This window comes from Panthera leo, chromosome B1 (assembly GCF_018350215.1).
Source record: "Panthera leo isolate Ple1 chromosome B1, P.leo_Ple1_pat1.1, whole genome shotgun sequence".
NCBI classification, from domain to species: domain Eukaryota; kingdom Metazoa; phylum Chordata; class Mammalia; order Carnivora; family Felidae; genus Panthera; species Panthera leo.
The window spans coordinates 49,207,034-49,227,302 of record NC_056682.1 but is presented as its reverse complement, the minus strand read 5'-3'; the positions used below and the strand labels follow the sequence as shown (position 1 = coordinate 49,227,302).

Sequence of the window (20,269 nt, the reverse complement as noted above, 5' to 3'; positions counted from 1 at the left end):
GGAGTTCAGCTAGTGACTGACTATCCCAGCAGTAGGTTTTGAGGACGATGTGCTGGATTAGGGACACAGGACCCCAATTCATCCTTACTTGATACTTCTGGCAATCTCTTGACGCTTGTTTTCATCCTTAGATTAGCTTATAAGTACTTGCCCCGCCTACCTCCCCAGGTTAGTTATGTTGAAAATTAAGAGGTAATGAGTGCAAACTTTTATACAAAGATAAAGGGTCATTGACACCACCACCCAAGGTTTCAGCCAGGTCACACCAAACAGAATGCTTAGCTTTCTTCCTCCCTGCCCACACGAGGCTCTTCTGGCTTGCAGGCATCGCAGGTATGCCAGATGCATTTGGGGAAGACAGCCTCTGTGGTCACTCACATCTGGAGCACCTCCACTGAACTAGCACGTGATGGCTTTTTTTCAATTAATATAAAAGACAACTGTGGAACAGAGGGCTGACTCAGGGCCGGGGAGTGGGTGGGGAGGCAATATTCACTTGCTGTGCTGGCAAGAAGGCTGCAGGAGGTGTGTGTGTGCAAGCCTCGTAGCCCAGGACATGGCCTAAGGCAGACGTTAATGCACTCATCATGTATTATTAACAGTATTACATGCATTAACACGTTAATTAGGATTCAGCCCTCAGTACTGAATCAGAATCCAAGTTTGAATGTCTACATGATTCCTGATGAGCAGCCTGACTCCAGCCTGAGTTTATGATGGGGAACTCACTATCTTCAAAAGCTTATTCCATATTTGTATGTCTTTGTTTAAAAAAAAAATTGTTCAGTGCTTTCCATCCTTTTAACAATACCACGAAACGGTCAAGAGCCGGGAGCTCTGGAACCAAACTGCCCAGGGCCCAAAGTCAGTCTCCTCCCTCTATTGGCTGTGTGACCTTGTGAGTTACCTAACCTCTCTATGCGTCAGGTTCCTCGTTTGGAATCTGAGGATAATCGTAATATTTATCTCATAGGGTAGTTACGTGATGGAGTGTATTAATGTGACGAGCACTTAGAATAGTGCAGACACATAGTAAGTTCTCGGTAAATGCCAGTTATTATTGTTACTCTATGATTTCTTGTCTCCTTTGTGAAAGTATAAAAGTTGAAGAATAATGAAAGCACATTAAAAGAAAGTACGCCAGGCAGAGAGATAAATGAACTGTTTGCATAAACATGAATTAAGAGAGTCACACTCAAGAAGAATTGTTCCCTGTTGAGGACAGCAAACATCTGGAAGGAATTAAATGGGGGAAGAGGGTGGGTGGTGGTGGTGGTGTGGGCTGAGAACACACTGTGACTGTTGGAAGGAGATAATTCATTTTTGGGGTGGGTAAGTGATCCCGAAAAAGGGAGGCTGCTCCAGGCTTCTACAGTATGATTTGGTGCCCGGAGAGGATGTACCCCTCCAAATAATTTCTGTTCTAAGTAGCCTGGGTACCTAAAATGTCTAAATCATTCCTTTGAGCTAATGCATTCCCTTGAAAAGGCCGCCTCTAAAATGCACATATACTAACACAAAAAATAACAAGGTGCTATTTTACATCTGTGAAATTAACAATATGAAGATCCGTGAACACCCCGTTGCACTGAGTATCTGGCATGTTTAAAGTGGTACATTTAAAAATCTATAATGTGCCTGTAAATACATATAACTTTGGGGGAAGTGATTTGGCCAGAGCGTTTTAGAATCACAAAAATGTTTATACCTTTCGACCTACTAATCCAACTTCTGGGAATTTGTTGTTAGGAAAACATTCAAAACAAGGAGAGACCTTTCGGCATTTATTTTGCTATGATTGAAGACAATTTTTAATGGTAAGAGAATGGGTAACTTACCACACATCCCCTTGCTGGGCTCTACGGGGCCACCAAAATTATAAAAGACAGACAGAAGGATGGGAAGATGTTTATGAAATAATCATATTAAGGGAAAAAAACCAACTCAGAAGTCAAATTGTAAAGATTGGGGATGCTTAGGAACGAAGCAAGAGAAAGAAACCCAGTGTGCTTTGTTGGAGGCTGTGGGAACGTGGAAGAATTTTTTTCTCTCTTTTATTTGGGTGTCTGTTTATACTGGTTGTGCAATGAACAAGAAGAAAAGACCCAAATGAACTCTCAGGGATGGGGTAGCTGACTGTCAACCACACCACATGGGCAAGTTTCAGCCCAGTTTTCTGGACAGAGAGAAGGGCCCTAGGGCTGGCACATTCTGAGAGGAGGGCTGATGGGCAAGGCCAGGGCCCTCTGAGGGCACAGGGCACCCATCAGGCACGTGCGTCACCTGCAGAGGGAAGGAGTCACCGGGGAGCCGGCAGAGGGTAGGAGTGTTCTGTTGCTGCTTCTGGCTGACCTGAAACTCAAAGCAAGTAGGTTGTGCTGTTCCCCTCCGTCACTCACAATTCAGGTTTCAAACCAGAATTTGCAAAGCTCAGAGTGTTCTTACTACATCTGATAAGCTGCAGTGTCTCTCTGAACTCCAGGGGCATCGTGGGCAGGGACTGACACTAAATTACTAGGCTTTCTGTTTTCCAGTCACCCTGTCTCTAATACTTGCCAACCAATCTGGGTCGAATATGGGACACACACTGGCTTTAAAATCAAAGCCTGGCCTATGATGATTTCTTAGGTAGACAATTCCTGTGGTTGTGACTGGGTCATGAATTCATTTCCCCAGAGCCTCAACTTGTATTGACAACTCTGTAGCTCAGCTTCCAGAACACGGAGCAGTGACATGAACCATTGGACCAGGAGGCAGAATGCATGCCTTTGGGCAGTTCACTTATACTCTCCTGGCCTCAGTCTTTCCATCCGTAAATTGGGGAGGTTTTTCACCAAAGACTGCATAGATCCAAATCCAATGACTAAAATCCACAAAGCCCAGATGAGGCTAAACAGGGCCCAGTTTGGGCCACATGAGAAGTCTCATGCCCAGAATGAAAGAGACGATCCTTCTACCATAATTTGTCCAGTCTGTCCACACCTTGGAAAAGCACACTTAGATAAAGCACCACCCCTAAGGGGATGTTGACACCCTGGAGTGTGTGCAGAGGAGGGCAGCCAGGATATATGGAGGGAGGCTTAGAACCTAGTCATGAGAGAACAGATGAACGTAATACAGATTTCAAACCAGAAATTTTGAAATTCTGAAGAGCTGTCTTGTGGGAAAAAAAAATGTTTCACTAATTCTACATGACCCCAAAGGGCAGGACCAGTGGATCGAAACTACGGGAAGGCAGATTTCCAGTCTGAAGCGAATGCAGAACATTCCAACAGTTAGAAGTAACGGAAGGCAGAAAAACGAGTATAAGCAGAGGCTGGATGCCAACTCGGCATGTGATCTTCTTGGAGATTAAAGTTCTGAGTGAGGGAGACGTTGAGATGGGGACTCCAAGGCCCCACCTAGTGCTGCGGGTCTCTGAATCTAATCTGAAGTGACTCAGCCCCTCCAGAGTGGCCACCACAGATGCTGTGCGCCTCCAGAAGCATCACCAAAGGATGGCTCAAACACGTGAACAACCTATCCGCCCCCTTCCCACCTGAGGTTCTGGGAGAGAGCTATCCTATCCCAAGTTATCTTTGTCTGAACAGGCTGCGGACAAAGTTCCTTGCTCTCCCCATTCCAAGATTTCCAAGGCAGAATTCCCTCTGTGCTTCATCTGCTCCCACCTCCTACCCTGTCCCACGCTAGTTTCCATTTCTCTAGTGTGCAGAGCAGAGGTGGGTACAGCCATGGACAACGCACAGCAGACAAGCAGCATCCCTCGACTTCTGGGGTGTGTGGTGAACCTGAGTCAGCAGAGTCCACAAGCTTCCAGGAGACACCAGATGCTAGACTGTAATTCTTAAGATGCACAGCCTTCCCCTTACTCTTGTGAAATAGCTGCTTATAACCAAGAAAAGGGAGCCTTTCCAAAAGGAAAGGGTGAAAAGTCACTGAGGTGGGTTGTTTGCTTGAGGAGGGAAATAGAGGATTTGGGGAAAGGGTTTGGAGGAGGCAGAGAAGGGAGGGTATGAATAGAAAAGCATCTGTACCTGGGGCTCTTGGCGCAGCAGGGGAGCAGGGGTGGGGGATGGGAGCCTGGACTCAGGAGGCTGGGAAAGACAGTGTTGCCTAGAGCCTGGCTGAGTCCGCTGCTGGTGTGCTCCCTTCAAACAGTTCTGGGAGCACACTTGTAGGGAAGCACCCAGCTTCTGGAGCAAGCAAGCCCAGAATTTCCTGGGTTGGAATCCTGGCTCCAGGACTTACTTGCTATTCTACTTTGGGGGGATTTTAACAGCTCTGACCCGAAAGGGGGATAATAATAGTACCAGCTTCCTAAAGTTGAGAGGATAACACTCAATATATCGGGGCTAGCCACGTGAAGCTGCTGATATCTGGCCATTTTCGACATACAGAAATGACCATGTCACGTGGATCGACCTCACCCATATGGTGAGTTGAGTACCACTGCTCTGCACCTTAGAATTATCTTGGGCTCTTTTAAAAATGCCAAATCCCAGGTCACACCCCAGACCAAGTGGATCACAATTTTTTGTGGGCAGGACGCCTCACCAGGTGAATCTAATGGGCAGACCAGTTTGGGGACCAGTGGCTTAGCACCGTGCGCGGGATCTACTGAGGCACTCCACCATAGCCACCCTCTGCTTTCCTTTCACTGAGCGCCTACTGGATGCTAGGCTCCGGCTGGGCCTGCCTCCCGGGACCTGGGACCCTCCCAGCGGAGCTCATATCTCCCCCCCCCCCCCCCCTCCTCTGCAGTGTCCAGGCCACGGAGCTCCCCCGACGACCTGAAGGTGCTGACCCGGAACGTGAACCGGCTGAACGAGAGCTTCCGGGACTTGCAGCTGCGGCTGCTGCACGCTCCGCTGCAGGCGGACCTGACCGAGCAGGTGTGGAAGGTGCAGGACGCGCTGCAGAACCAGTCGGACTCGCTGCTGGCGCTGGCGGGCGCGGTGCAGCGGCTGGAGGGCGCGCTGTGGGGGCTGCAGGCGCAGGCGGCGCAGACCGAGCAGGCGGTGGCCCTGCTCCGGGACCGCACCGGGCAGCAGAGCGACGCGGCGCAGCTGGAGCTCTACCAGCTGCAGGTGGAGAGCAACCGCAGCCAGCTGCTGCTGCGGCGCCACGCGGGCCTGCTGGACGGGCTGGCGCAAAGGGTGGGCGTCCTGGGCGAGGAGCTGGCCGACGTGGGCGGCGCGCTGCGCGGCCTCAACCGCAGCCTGTCCTACGACGTGGCCCTGCACAGCACGCGGCTGCAGGACCTGCAGGTGCTCGTCAGCAACGCCAGCGAGGACACGCGCCGCATGCGGCTGGTGCACATGGGCATGGCACTGCAGCTCAAGCAGGAGCTGGCCGTGCTCAACACCGTCACCGAGGACCTGCGTCTCAAAGACTGGGAGCACTCCATCGCGCTCAGGAACATCTCCCTCGCCAAAGGTACCTGCCTGGCCCACTGGAGCCCCAGCCCGTTAGCTGCCTGGGCCCCTTACCCCCCGCCGCCGTGCAGGCTTTCCTCCTGCGCACCCCTCCTCCAGGGCTCGGGAGTCCCCCTCCCTCCCCGAATCCACTCGCCACGGAGAGGCTAGGCCCCTTTATTAAATCTTGCCCTCTAGGACCCTGGAGCTTTTACGCCCACAATTTCCTGGCCTAGGTCGGTCTCTCCCCTGGGTAACCCTAACCCCCCTCCCACCTCCCAGAGAGCACGCGCAGTGTCCACACCCTTGGGCAGCAGAATGGCCAAGGGTCGCTAATGGAGGACTGGGTCGCCAGAGCTTGGATGTGAGGGGTGGGGAACCTCCAAGGGTTTCCCGCAGGGGGTGAGGCAGCAGGCTCAGGGCAGGAACAGGCGCCTCCAGGGTCGTGGTGTTCCAGCGGGACAAGGAATTGGCTAACCCCACATTTGAACTTGGCCTTCCAGGCTGTTACCTATATTCATCCAGGCAGAAGAACACGTTGAACAATGTGTTAGCTTCATTTAGAACTCTTCAATATAATGGCAAAAATGTGTGGGCCCCCATTGGTACTTTTGCCCCAGCCCACAAACTCTAGAACCTTTAGAGTCAGCTTTCCTCTCTTCGAAGCACCCCTAACTGCCCCCTACCCGCCTCACCCCTTCTCCTTCCTGCTGCTGTCTGCCCTGCACGTACATCACTGTCAGAGGCGCCTTTCATGAAATGCACTTTTCCCACATCATCTGCCCCCCACCCCGACTCGGGACTCTCCTGTGGCTCCCCGGGTTCTGCCAGATTCAGTACATACTCTTAGCCTGACAGTAGGCAATAATAATACCACGCTGAAGACCAAGTATGTCAGGTACCATGGAAGCATGCCTCCTATGACATCTTTTATTTTTAAATTTTTATTGAAGTATCGTTGACACACAATGGTACGTTAGTTTCAGGTGTACAACGTAGTGATGAGACAACTCTATACCCTAGGCTGTGTTTGCCGCAAGTGTAGCTACCACCATATAATGTCTTTGAAAAACAACAGTGAGTACGCTGAGATTCAGGAACCTGCTTACTACTGTCTCTCGCTAGGAGGTGATGGAGGCGGGATTTGGACCCACGCTTTTCTGATCCCAGAGCTGCTGTGCTTTCTATCACACACCTGACCCCAGCTGTCTTCCCGGCCTTCTCCTCTGCCTGTCCCCCTATACCAGAGGTTACAAACAGAACTGTCTGTAGGGGCAAGCTCAGCAGTGCCAACGAGTGGTGTGACCTTGGGGGTGAGTAGTTGGGGCTATGATAGGTCCACCGGATTTGGGCCAGGCTGGAATGTGGGCCTGGCTTTGACAAAGTCTTCCCATTTTACACAAGAAACCAGAAATGTGGAATGTTCTAGAAATGTTTAACTGTCTAACTCTGTGGGCCACATACGGTCCATAAGCAGCCAGTTTGTACCCCATGCCCTGTGGGAAGCATCCCGTCCAGCGGGATGCGTCTTGTCACTGCCCCAGAGACACGGCCCACACTTCCCACCTCCTTAGCTATTCCTTCTACGGCAGTGCCTCCTTCCTCCTCTTCCTCCTCGTCATCCAGATCCCACTGATCCTCCAGATCTCACTCAAGCCCGCCTCCTCCAAGAACGCCGCCGGCCCCTGTAGCTCACTGAAGTCTCCTCCCCTGAGCTTCTCCATTTAGCAGAGCAGAAAGTGGTGACGATGGAGCCTTCCATTTGCATGGTACCTTCCAGTCCACAGAGGGCTTTGAGGTGCATTATTTTGCTTTAAAGTGGGTCCCAAGACCAACTGTGAGGTTGGTTGAAGGCAGCCTTTATTATTTAGTGCAGGGTAGGATTCCTGCAGGCAAACAACTGAGGCTCCCAGAGGAAATGCCTGATTTACACAAGGCCACACAGCTGGTAATGATCTGACCCAGGATGTTTTGTTTTCAAACCATTTTAATAAGGTACAATTTACATGCTGCAGCGTTCACCCACTTAAGTGTATAATTCAGTGATCCGGCCAGGATGTTTAACCCGCTGCCCAGTGCTCACCACGCTGCGCTACACCCCAGCCCCTGCCTCTGTGCCCCCCTGCACCTCCCCCAGCACCTCACAGTGCAATGCACATGAACTCCGTCAATGTTTGCAAAGCGACTGTTAGATCTTGAACCTGGACAGTCAGAGCGTTGGTTTTCTTGTCCTGGGTCATTCAGGTTTTCACTTCCCAGAAACCAAAGGAGGGCAGGAGGTAGAATTTATTCTTCCAAATCCACACCCCTGGGATTTTAGTTTTTCCCCTCTTCTCTTTTCCTTGGCCTTCTCTGCCCATAGCCACCTGTCAGGTACTTTCTAACAATAGCAGCTGTACTGAATTATGACCTACTATGAGCCAGACGTGGTGTCGACACTCATTCTCTAAATAGACATTAAAGACTGCTAATCCTCACATCCTGCAAAAGGGTATGATTGTCCCTATTTCATGGATGAGAAAGTTGAATAACTTTCCCACTGTTTCTTATGCAGTTGGCAAGTAGCAAAGTCCAGGTCTGAATGGGGATCTTTCTGGTTCAGAAATCATGTTCTTGTCTCTGACCATCCTGCTCTCTAGGGAGGAAAGATCCCAGCTCTGAGCAAAAAGGGAGAAGAGAGTTGTCTCTTGGACTCCATCTGGGGGTGTTTGGGGGGAGTCCCTCCCCGCCCCTCCCCCCTTCCTCCCTCTTGCAGTCAGTAGACACCACCATGCTTCCTGCTGGCGCATCCTCCTGGGCCTCTTCCAGCATTTCACATCCTGGTTCTTCAATGTGCAAGCCTACTCTCCTTGGTTTGAACCGAAGCGGCTGTGGGGCATTCATTTGTGAAGGTTTTTCCAGTGGAATCCTGCAAATAGTCTTTCTTTGGTTCTTAAACTAAGATTCACACTCTGTTCCCTGGAACCGAAAGTTTCATCTCAGTCCTGCCCAGCCTGCCTTCTAGTCCTCAAGCTTTGCATTCTCGATGGGCTGCTGGCTCCTTGGAGACGAACACCACTCAGTCCCTCTGGCTCCCAGGATCACCACCGCATCCAGTATCTCCCTTTTCCACTTCCCTCTCTCGTGGTTGCCAGGGACCCAACTGGCATGATTAGAGAAGATTCTGTGTGGCATATCTGATGTAATTGCCATTCAACTTTAAAGGTTTTTTTTTTTTTTTGAAGTTTATTCATTTTAGAGAGACAGTGAGTGTGGGAGGGGCAGAGAGAGGAGGGAGACACAGAATCCTTAGCAGGCTCCAGGGTCTGAGCTCTCAGCTCAGCTCTCAGCTCTGAGCCTGATGTGGGGCTCAAACTCACCGACTGCAAGATCATGACCCGAGCCGAAGTCAGACGCTTAACCGACTGAGCCACCCAGATGCACCATCACCATTTAACTTTAATGAGACAAAACTCTACCCTGGCTTTTGGATAAGAGGTGTTTTACTGGCTAAGCTTCTATGCATTTCCATACTGCTCTCTGGAATGGCCTTTCTGCCTTAAGTTTGTCCAGTTCCTCTCTTAGTCTTTAAACACACACACACACACACACACACACACACACAATCACATTCACACACACACTCACACTCTCCCCCTCTTTGCCCTTTCCTGGTGCAAAATCTACAAATACTCAACTATGTATATTTTTCAACTATGAGCTTATTTATGTTATTCTTGAGCTTGACCCCAAATGGTTTTCATTCTCTTACTTCGTTATACAGTTTTCTCTGAACTTTGTCTCCGGTTTGTCTTTTGTGTACATTCACAGCAGTGCTTTTTGTTTTCTGCTTTGGATTTTCAGTATTAATCATGTCTGTTGAAATCTGTCTGTGGTTTGCGAGAAGCAGAGAACTTAAATGATCAGAGAGAAAAGGCATACAGGAGTGAGGAGATAACCGAGAGTGGGGGGCATCCCAGGAGGGGTAAATGTAACTAGTGAGGGGGGCATACAGGAGGGGGAAGATAACCAGAGAGGGCAAGTGTACCAGAAGGGGGGAGATAGCCAGAGAAGGGACATACCAGGAGGAGGAAAGGTAACCAGAGAGAGGCCACACCAGGAGGGAAAAAAATAACCAGAGAGGTGAGGCATACCAAGAGGGGGAAAGGTAACCAGTGAAGGGGCCATATAGGAGGGGGAAGATAACCAGAGAGGGGAGGTATACCAGGAGAAGGGAGAGAAACCAGCAAGGGGTGAGCGAGGCAGGAAGGCAGGACTCTCCATCATATTCAGATGGCCTGTTTGCTAGATGGAAAGTTATAGAATCACAGAATGTTACCCTGGTAATGGGCTCTGTAATCATCTAGTCCACTCCTCTTGTTTTACAGTTGAGGACCTTGAGGCTCAGAGAGGGGAAATGACTTGCCCAAGTCAAATCCCAAGTGGGTGGCCCCAGCCGGGACTCGAAAATGTATCTCTCAGTTCATGAACACAAGTTGGCGGAGCACATTTATCTGTGAGCCGCTTTTTAAACATGCTGTGTAGTAGAGAGTCCAGTTCCAGCAGTGTTATAAATGGATGACGTGATGGAGCGAGGCCATGGGTTCCGGGCTCCAGCTCTGGCCTCTCATGCATAGGGACGTGTTGGAGGTGACAAGGTCTCTGTGAGCAGGGTGATATGTAAATAGTGTTCCTGCTCTACCGAAGACTGGGAAGCACGGACTGTGTGGAGGCTCCCCGGGAGGGCTAGATGGCATTGTGTCCTGTCACCTTCCACGCCAGCCTCTCTGCTGGAAAGGGAGTGGAGAGCACGCACTTGCATCCAGCCTGGCCCGCCACCCCTTAGCCCATGACACTCAGACGAAGGCTGGCCTTACAGGCTGGGCCGGAGCCAGGGGCAGCACCTGCGCCTCTGGGCCAAGCCCCCCCCCCAAGCCAGGAAACACGGCTAACAGTCCTTGCCCTGGGCACACAGTGAAGGAAGTGGGAGAGCGTGCAAAACTGTAAAGGTAATAGAGCTGAGAGCCCAGTGCCCACGTGACATCAGGGGGTGGGAGTGGGGCAATTAATTGGGGGACTCCACCTTGGTCAGCCGCCCTGGGATTAGCGTGGTGCAGGGGGTGGTGTTTATGGATTTGGGTTGCTGTTCTGCTGGCTTCAGGCCCACTTCATCAGCTGGAATGATAATTTGTTCTTGGCAGGGATCTGTCCAGATTCCAGCACATGCGGGTCCCCCACCCCATCGCTCAAACCAGGATCCGGGAAGGGAGGACGGATTGCTTTTCCCTCTCTGTTGGCTGGTTCCCAGAGGAACCCTGGTGTTTCTCCCAAATGCTCAGTCACACATCCTTCGTTTGTTCTCGAGATGTTTCCAGCTGGCACAGCTCATGGGCAGCCCCCTTGGGGGCAGAACTGCCCTGGGGGCAGTGTGGGAGCACAGGACTGGACTGGTGGGCAGGCCCCAGGAGGGGACTCCAGACACAGGGCACAGGGCTAGAGGGTTCTCTCCCTCCTCCTCCTCCTCCTACTCCTCCTCCTCCTCTTCTACCTCCCTGTCCCACCTGTAGGAGGTGGGCTGAAAGGGAAGCTGGTGCCCTGGACCAGAAGCAGAATGGAGGGGGCGCCGGAAGTGTTTTCACAATTGTGGAGAGATAGACCCCACTCCTCCTTGTCCCAGACTGCCTCCATGCTCTGGCCTGCTCTAGTGAGAGAAAGGATGAGCAAGTCACAGTATAAAGAGTCAAGAAGTTAAAAAGCTCAGCTGGGTACCACTAGGACCGGTGATAACCATAATGGCTTTTACAACTGCCCAGAAGTCGTTCATAGAATCTCTACGGTATGCCAGGTGCCCTGTGAGGTATAGGGCTGCAGAGAGTGGGGCTCTGGCCCTATAGACAGGCCTGTCCTCCTTGGGGACCACAGTGCGAGATGAGTGACAGGGCCCAGTGAGTGGGCACAAGGTGGCCTGCCCAGGTTCAGGGGTGCTTCCATGAGGAGTTTGTGCACAGTGATGTGTGAGGGGCCTTCCAGCTCTGAGATTTGGGGGCTCTTCCCTCGTACCCTGAGAGATCAGAACGGTGTGCTTGGAGGTGGGCTCCAGGCCTGAGAGGGACAGGACTCCTAGAAAGGGAAAGATTTGGTGGATGTCTGGGGACACATGAGAATGGTTTTGTGGAGATGAAAGAGAGCTCGCATCTGGAAGCATCAGGCTGTGAGTTTGTAGAAGGGGTCAGGTGGTGAATGATCTGTAGGGGTCTCTAGGAGAGGGGCTGTGGCCCCTTGTGCTTTGAGCACAGAGGCTGTGAGTTCACTGGATTCTGACAAGATCAATGGGACAGCACAATGGGTTTTAGCCCTCAGACAAGGAGGTCTTTACAAGGTTGGGTGTGAGACTCTGATGAGGGTGGTGGCAATGAGGAAGGAGGTAGAGAATGACATGGGATTCACCTTGATGACGAGCCTTGATGAGCAAGGGGGTTATGGGGAGCAGGGAAAAGAGAGGAGTCAATTTTTGGCCTGGATTCCCAAGAAAATGATAAAATGTCAGAGCCCAAGTGTGCATTATCCACGGGGCAGCAGTGATTTGAAGAAGCACTTGGTCGTTGGAGCTCCAGGAAGCCTGGCCCCATGAGACTCAACCACTGACCACAGTTTAGGTCCTTCTGAGTCTGTGGGACCAGTTCCACCTAAGGGCGTGACCAAGGCTTGAAAATCAGCGCCCATCTTTACGGTCCATTCCAACTTCCTTCCAGTTCATCTCTAGTAAAGGGCCTTACTAACCACTTATCTGTGTCTTAAAAAACTACACCTGTGTGTAGGATGTCTTCGGCCCTCTCCCTGAATGAGCCAGCCAAGCGTGGCAAGGTGATTTTGGGTGCAGCTCGGAATGACTATGCGAGGTGATCTTGGAATCGTTCTGATGAAGCATTATGAAAGCGGGGGTACAGACGATGAGGATGGCCTTGCCACTCAAAGGTTACCAAGCCCCTTTATAGCCCGTGTGTCATGTCATCTGCTTACTCCTCACTACAAATGTCTGGGGAAGGAACTTTAACTTAGATTTTCCAGGACCAGGATCTGAACTTAAGACACTCCATGTCCGTACTCAACCCCTACCTTCCAAATGATCGCTGCCACCCTGATGCCCTACCGTCACGGATCATTCCCTGGGCAGCATCCTTCTTTGGTGAGAATTGCTCCTGGGAGGATCCACGTGTTGAGGCACACCCTCAGCAGAGCAAATAGAGCAAATTGTGGAGTGTTCAACCCGTTGCATCCTTGACCTGATCAGTTCCAGGCGCGCTGTGTTCCAGGTGGGGAGGGTAGGAGGGCACAGAAGAGTGTACTGGGGGCAGGGGGGAGGGGGTCTCGCTCAGGGACAGCTCGTAGAGTGCAGACATCCAGGTACCTCTCCGTGTCCCTGGCGGCAGCTCTGACCTGACAGAGAGATTGCTGGAATATGGGGTGGAAATCTCATCTGCTCCTTCCACCATGCCTCTCCTTTGCTGTATAATCTCAGGTGTGTTCTTAACAGATTCTGTGTCCCAATGCTGTCATCTGAAACCTGGGATCAACATGGCCAGTCTTCCTTTGGTTTTCTTCATAGAAGAGAGGAAGATGGCCACAAAACGCGGTCCCTTTAAGTGATTTGTGTGTCGTGCGTGCATTTTTAAGTTGTTGACTGCTTTTTTCCTGTGTATGTGCCATCGAATTATTAAACAGCTGTCAACTTGGGTTAGGGTCTGATGATGGTGCCAACTTTTGGAATGTATCAGTACATCTCGGTCTTGGCTGCCTGGTTGTTTTGTACGTATTAACACCCTCTGATCTCATTCATTCATCAAATATTTATTGTGCAATCCATTGCTGCTGTGTTGTGAGTGTGCATGTTTTGGTTTCCTGGGGCTACCATAACAAAGGACCACAAAGTGGGTGGCTTCAAACAACAGAAACCGATTCTCTTGTAACTTTGGAGGCTGTAAGTCTGAAAGTCAAGGTGTTCACAGGCTCATGTTCCCTCTGTAAGCACCAGGAGACAATTCTTCTTGGTCTCTTCCTGACTTCTGGTGGTTGCTGACAATCCTTGGCATTCCTTGGCTTGTAGACACTACAATCTCCCCCCCACCCTTCACATAGCACTCTCCCCATGCGTCTGCTGTGCTTTATCTTCTTATAACAACACCAGCCATTGGGTTAGGACCCACCCTCCTCCAGGATCAGCCCCTCTTAACTAACTACATCTGCAAATGACCCTATTTCCAAATACGGTTCCATTCTGAGGTTCCAAGTGGACATGAATTTTGAAGGGACACTCTTCAATTCGCTACAATATGGATTTGGCATTTTCCTGGGTCTTCTTTTTCTTTCACAAGGCAGCAAGAGGAGGGAGCTTAGAGTCTGGCTCTTCACAGCTGGGACAGGGATGCCAAGAATGAAGCTGGCAGTTTTGTTGGGAAGGAGAGGACATGTATATCTGTGAGTCCAGGACAAGGCAGTGTGAGATAAGTGTTGAGTGGCACCAAATATGCCCGTTCAGATGGGCCATGCCCACCCTCAGCAGGAACGCTGGCTCAGAGAGGCTCTGGCCAAAAGTAAAGTGATGCGCGAGCAGCCTGGGGTGGGGGGGACGGTGGGGACAGGTGGGCATAGGAGATCGATGGGGAGCACAGCAGGCTGGGGGGGTGGTGGGAAAGTCTAACCGCATTCTGGGAATGGCAAGCCATCTACTGTGATAGGTGAGGCCGAGGGGCAGGGCCAGACAGACCCGGGTCGAAACCTGGGCCCCTTTTCTTGCCAGCTGGCCGTGTGGCCTCAGACGAGCAACATCTGTAACTGTTGTTCTAAGAAGATATGCGCAGCATTGTTGTGGGTACTGAATCCGGTCACATGTGCTGGAATCCCCGCCACAGTGGAGCCCGGCCCTAGAAGAAAGTCCTGCTCAGGAGCAAATCGACACCCCTCCCTGCCCCCAGATGCCCAAGCCAGATGCTCCACTTCCCCCAACCTCACCTATGTTTAGTCAAGGTCTGTCTGTTCTACCTCCACACGGCCACTCTCATCCCTCCGATCCACCACCTCCCACCTGGGGTGCAGCTTCCTCATGGCCTCCCCGCCTCTGCTTTCCCTCCCGTCCTGATCCATTTTCCAACATGGCAGCCTGAGCCGTCTCCCTCGTGTGCAGATCTGATGACACTCTTGTTTTCCCTCACACCCTGTTGCGGTTTCTGGTGCCCTCAGGGTCAAGTCCAACACTTAGGCCATAACTCCAAAAGCCCCCACTTTTGCACCCTCCTTGTCCAGCATATGTCCCCAGCTGCTAATCCCACATGGCTCACATGTCTCTTTCTTATCTTTAAGCTCTTACAAGGATGGTTCCTCCTCCCTGGAGCTCTCCCTGTCAGTCTCCGTCCGTCCGGGCTGCTAGGACAAAATACCCCGCACTGGGGGGCTTAAACAACAGACATGTCTGTCTCACAGTTCTGGAGGCCGGAAGTCAGATCAGGGTGTGGCACGGTAGGGTTCTAAGGAGACCCCTCTTCCTGGCTTACAGACGGCCACTTTCTTGCTGTGTCCTCACATGGCAGAGGGAGAGGGAGAGGGAGAGGGAGAAAGGACACCTCAAGCACGAGGAAGGGGATAGGGAGCAAGAGTGCTCTCTGGTGTCTCTTCTTGGGGGCCCTATTCCCATGACCTTATCTAAACCTAATCACATCCAAAGGCACCACCTCCAAATACCATCACATTGGAGATCAGGGCTCTGACATATGCATTTGGAGGCGGGGGGGAACAGAGACATTCAGTCCATAACATGCCTCCACTCCTCTTTTTACTTAGCCACCTTCTGTTCCTCCTCGAGATTTCACTTTGGATATTACTTCTTCCAGGAAGCTTTCCCTGATTTCCCCTGCACACACACAGACTGGGCTAGGTGGAACCCTCTGTGCTTCCTAGGCATAGTGCTGACCGTTTCTCTCTTTAAGAAGGAGTTTTTTTCTTCCTCTATAGGTGGCCTATTCCAAAAGCTACCCTCTAACCTTGCTGCCATCTTGTAACTCTTTCAGGACCTCCCGGCCCCAAAGGTGATCAGGGGGATGAAGGGAAAGAAGGCGAGCCTGGGATCCCTGGATTACCTGGACTTCGAGGTAACTGGGAGGCCCCGGGAAGGACCTGGGCATATCAGGAAGGAGAAGTGCCCCCATTCCGTCCCTGACCCTCCACTCTCTCATTGGTATTGGTGAAGGGGCCTCCGGGAGAGCCCCCAATCCACCCAGCTTCAAATGCCCTGCTGTGTCAAGACACTGATGCGTTGCTGTTATCACAAGGATGGGGCAAAAACTTCTTCACATAAAGTACCAGGATCTGAAGGCAAAGGGAGGCATGAGAGGCTCACAGCTTCCTGCAGCCACTTCTCAGCCCGGGAGGCAGGGTTCACATGACCAGGGCCTTTGGAAGGAATCGAGGGTGTTCCACAAGCATGCTGTGCGTCCTCAGTGTGTCCTGAGCCACCGGGCACCCGATACTCCCTCCTCCTTGCTGATTCTGCCCAAATCAATCAACACACTAGTGACAGCCCTGAAGATCCGGTGGCTGATGGGGAGGATGTTTTTTGGCCTTCTGGAAAGAGTGTGTTCTTCTCAGACTCGTTGTCTCAGGACGCTTCTGTTCTGTTACTTTCTCAAACTTGGCCTCCCAGACTGTTTGCTTCTGAGCCTCTGCTGTGAGCGGCATTTCCCCGGGAGAGTGCAAAGTCTTCTCAAGGATGTAAGAAAAGGGGAAGTTTATCTGGGGAAAGATGTCTGTTTGTTTATGTCAGGAATTCCATCTTCAAACCATCTTCTTCCTAAATCTTGAGGAGGTTGCACACAGGAGAGGGGCAGAAGGTAATAGGAGGAGAGCCCACGGCCTGGCCTCTACTCCTGGCTCACCTCCAGGGGAACCCCCCAAATTCAGAACTGAGGATGCCTAAACACTCACAGGCCTGTGGAAACTCTTTTTCTGCCTTATTAAATTATATGATGGGGAGCCCTGGGCATATCCCATACTAGATTCCGAACTCTGTGGCAACGGGGCCATTGGACTCCACACAGGTATCTCGTGTTAGGAAGGAAAAAAATAAATCAATCAGCCCTTCTCTGAGGTACACCATCCTCTGGGCCATTCATCCTCCTCCAGACATTTGATGTGAGCTCTGGAGAAATCATTACTGGAAGACAGGTTTCTCCGTGTCATGCAAAGAGACCAGAGAAAGCCAGCCCACATTCAAAGCGGGAAAGAACAAGTAATCAGTTAATTAAGAGTTCTCTGCTTTACAGAGATAACTGTGGGCTTAGGTCAGGCCTCTCGGGGAGCAGGGCTCTCACTGGGTGAAAGTATTTGTTGATTCTGGCTCTCCATAGTGACGTGCAGGCAATGGCCACGGGACCTCGTGGCTGGGAGCCCCGGGGCCTGATCTGGCAGCCAGTCATCTCTCCCATTTACTGGCCTTGCTGACTTTCTTCCTCCTCCTCACCCTATGATCCCCTTTGCTCTACCTCCCTGGGGTTTACAGCGGGGAAGGGATCTTTGTGGGGTTTTTTGTTAAAGAGGATAGGGAACTATTTCATCTGCCTCTTACCCTAAATACCAGTAAGCCCTTTTCATCCAGCATGAGATAAACCTGATTGACCACAAGCTTTCAGTTCAGGAAGACCAGAGCTCAGATCCTGCCCCCAACACTCTCTGCTGTGTGACCATGGGCAGGTTACTTAACCTCTCTGGGCCTCAGTTTCCTCATTCATAACATAGGTGAAATAGTACCTCGGTTGATTGTGAGGATGAAATGAGGTACTCTATGAAAAGAATCCAGAACGGTGTCTGACACATAGAGAGTACTCAAAAAACTGTTTGCTGAGTTGAAATCTCCAGCACAACTAGAGGCAAAGGGACATCTCCCAAATGCGGTGGGCACCACCACCATTACTCACAATAGAATTGGACCTTCTGGGGTCAGGGGCCCAGCCTAACTGGCTAAGAGGTGCCGGTGGGGAAGGTTTGTGCTGACCTTTCGAACACTGTTTTTGCAGCCTCTCTAATTTCACTGAGAAGAATCAGTAAGGAAAACCCACAGGAGGACGCGTGGTTGAGGGTGATGGCCAGGCCAGATGGTGACCTGTAAAGGCCCTCCAGCTCTGAGTCCGAGGCCCCACAACTTGTCCTGTGTCTCCCCAGGTCTGCCAGGAGAGAGAGGAACCCCAGGGCTGCCAGGCCCCAAGGGCGATGATGGGAAGATGGGAGCCACAGGACCAATGGGCATGCGCGGGTTCAAAGGTAAGAGCAAACCTCAGAGCACCTGTGTAGCCTTGCTCATCGCTAGCCCCTGGGCAGCAGCACGGGCACCGGAGCAGATGGACTGTCTTTGCATTTTGGCTCTGCCACTGACTAGCTCAGTGACCTTGGGCAAGTCACTTGGTCTTGTTAAACATTCATTTCTTTTTTTTTTAATGTTTATTTATTTTGAGAGAGAGAGAGAGAGAGAGAGAGTGCACATGTGTGCACACAGGGAAGGGGCAGAGAGAGAATCCCAAGCAGGTTCTGAGCTGTCAGCACGGAGCCTGATGCAGGGCTCGAACTCATGAACCGCGAGATCATGATCAGAGCCTAAACCAAGAGTCGGATGCTTAACCGACTGAGCCACCCACATGCCCCTCTACATTCTTTTCAAGAGTGAGCAGATTTCCATGGTAACTGCAGCACAAGACGAGGAAATCTGATGCTGTGTCCCCAGTCTTAACCCTCTCCCTTGTAAATATGAAAACTAAGAAAAAGTACTATTAATCATTCCTACCCCATGTCTAGGATGGTCTCTTAGTCTTGGATCACTGAGAACTTTTATTCTACTTTCTGGTGATTAAACAGACTGAGATTTTTCTTCCTTTTATGATCTACATTAAAAAAAAATGATTTTGGGGTGCCTGGGTGGCTCAGTTGGTTAAGCATCCGACTTTGGCTCAGGTCATGATCTTGCGATTTGTGAGTTCAAGCCCCGCGTCAGGCTCTGTGCTGACAGCTCGGAGCCTGGAGCCTGCTTCAGATTCTGTGTCTCCCTCTCTCTCTGCCCTTCCCCTATTCACGCTCTGTCTCTTAACAATATATAAACGTTAAAAAATTTAAAAAATAATATAAAATTAAATTAAAAAATTTAAAAAATGATTTTAAAACAGACTACAAAAGCAGCCTATGCTTGTTGAAAGTATTTAACAATACAGAAGCAGATAAAGTGTAATGTATAAAGTGAAAAGCGAGTCCCCTGCCCCATAGCCCCTTAAGCTATTATTCTTTGGAATAACTACTGTAAACATTTTGGAGCATATCCTGCCAGAACTTTTTCTAAGCATATTTATATTTACATATATGGTTGCCTTTGTTTTGGGGTGTTTTCTTTTCTTCAAAACTTGGATCGCATTAGGCATCCATCCCTGGAACTTGCTGGCTTGCTTTTTTTTCACCAGACAATAGGCCATAGGCTTCTCTGACTTGCAGATTTTTTTTTCAATATATGAAATTTATTGTCAAATTGGTTTCCATACAACACCCAGTGCTCATCCCAAAAGGTGCCCTCCTCAATACCCATCACCCACCCTCCCCTCCCTCCCACCCCCCATCAACCCTCAGTTTGTTCTCAGTTTTTAAGAGTCTCTTATGCTTTGGCTCTCTCCCACTCTAACCTATTTTTTTTTCCTTCCCCTCCCCCATGGGTTTCTGTTAAGTGTCTCAGGATCCACATAAAAGTGAAAACATATGGTATCTGTCTTTCTCTGTATGGCTTATTTCACTTAGCATCACACTCTCCAGTTCCATCCACGTTGCTACAAAGGGCCATATTTCATTCTTTCTCATTACCATGTAGTACTCCATTGTGTATATAAACCACAATTTCTTTATCCATTCATCAGTTGATGGACATTTAGGCTCTTTCCATAATTTGGCTATTGTTGAGAGTGCTTGACTTGCAGATATTTTTATGGAGAGACTTGGAATGGAATTCCCTGGTCACTTTAGTGCCCTCCCCCTTTTGAGTGGTGTCAGGACCTTCTACTTCTTTGTAGAGTGAGATGCTAGCTTAGAAAAGGGCTCTACGGTTTCAGAGCTCTTTCCTGAAAAGGAAATTCTACAATTCCCTAGAAGCTCTGCCTCGTGTTTCATAGCCTCCCCCACTGGAAAATCTGCCTGACATATAACCTCTGTCCTCCCTGTGTAACTGAAGTCCTCCCCCTGATCTTCCTCTAGTGCTTATTAAGACAAACTTGGATGCGTACTTCTAAAACCTTGACTACTGGGGAGCTTGGGTCAGTTAAGCGTCGGACTTTGGCTCAGGTTATGATCTCACGGTTCCTGGGTTTGGGCCCCACATTGGGCTCTGTGCTGACAGCTCAGAGCCTGGAGCCTCCTTCTGATTCTGCGTCTCCCTCTCCCTCTGCCCCTCCCCAGCTCACGCTCTGTCTCTCTCTCCCTCTCAAAAATAAAAACATTAAGAGGTGCCTGGGGGATTCAGTTGGTTAGGTGTCTGACTCTGACTCAGGTCCTGATCTCACTGCTCGTGAGCTTGAGCCCCGCGTTGGGCTCTGTGCTGACAGCTCAGAGCCTGGAGCCTGCTTCCGATTCTGGGTCTCCCTCTCTCTGCCCCTCCCCCACTCACGCTCTGTCTCTGTCTCTCCAAAATAAATTAAGACATTAAAAAAATAAAAAATAAAAACATTAAAAAAAAATAAAACCTTGACTACGTAATAGGAATATCTTTGCCCTGTCTTCTTCCTGCTGAATACCACATACTCTAGTCTGTGCTGGTAGACTCTACCCTTCTACACTTTAGTTAGGGAACGAAACTTCTTAGCTGGGCC

General features: G+C 50.4%; 1 protein-coding gene across 2 annotated transcripts in view; it reads left to right on the top strand.

The window, feature by feature from the left end:
* SCARA5 (scavenger receptor class A member 5) overlaps nt 1-20,269 on the top strand; it is a 126,230-nt gene that overhangs the window by 69,584 nt on the left and 36,377 nt on the right. For both annotated transcript variants that reach the window (XM_042934940.1, XM_042934939.1), the window contains exons 4-6: nt 4,762-5,436; nt 15,455-15,535; nt 17,601-17,699. In XM_042934940.1, coding sequence (XP_042790874.1) covers nt 4,762-5,436; nt 15,455-15,535; nt 17,601-17,699 — 855 coding nt within the window. The remainder of the gene's footprint in view (nt 1-4,761; nt 5,437-15,454; nt 15,536-17,600; nt 17,700-20,269) is intronic.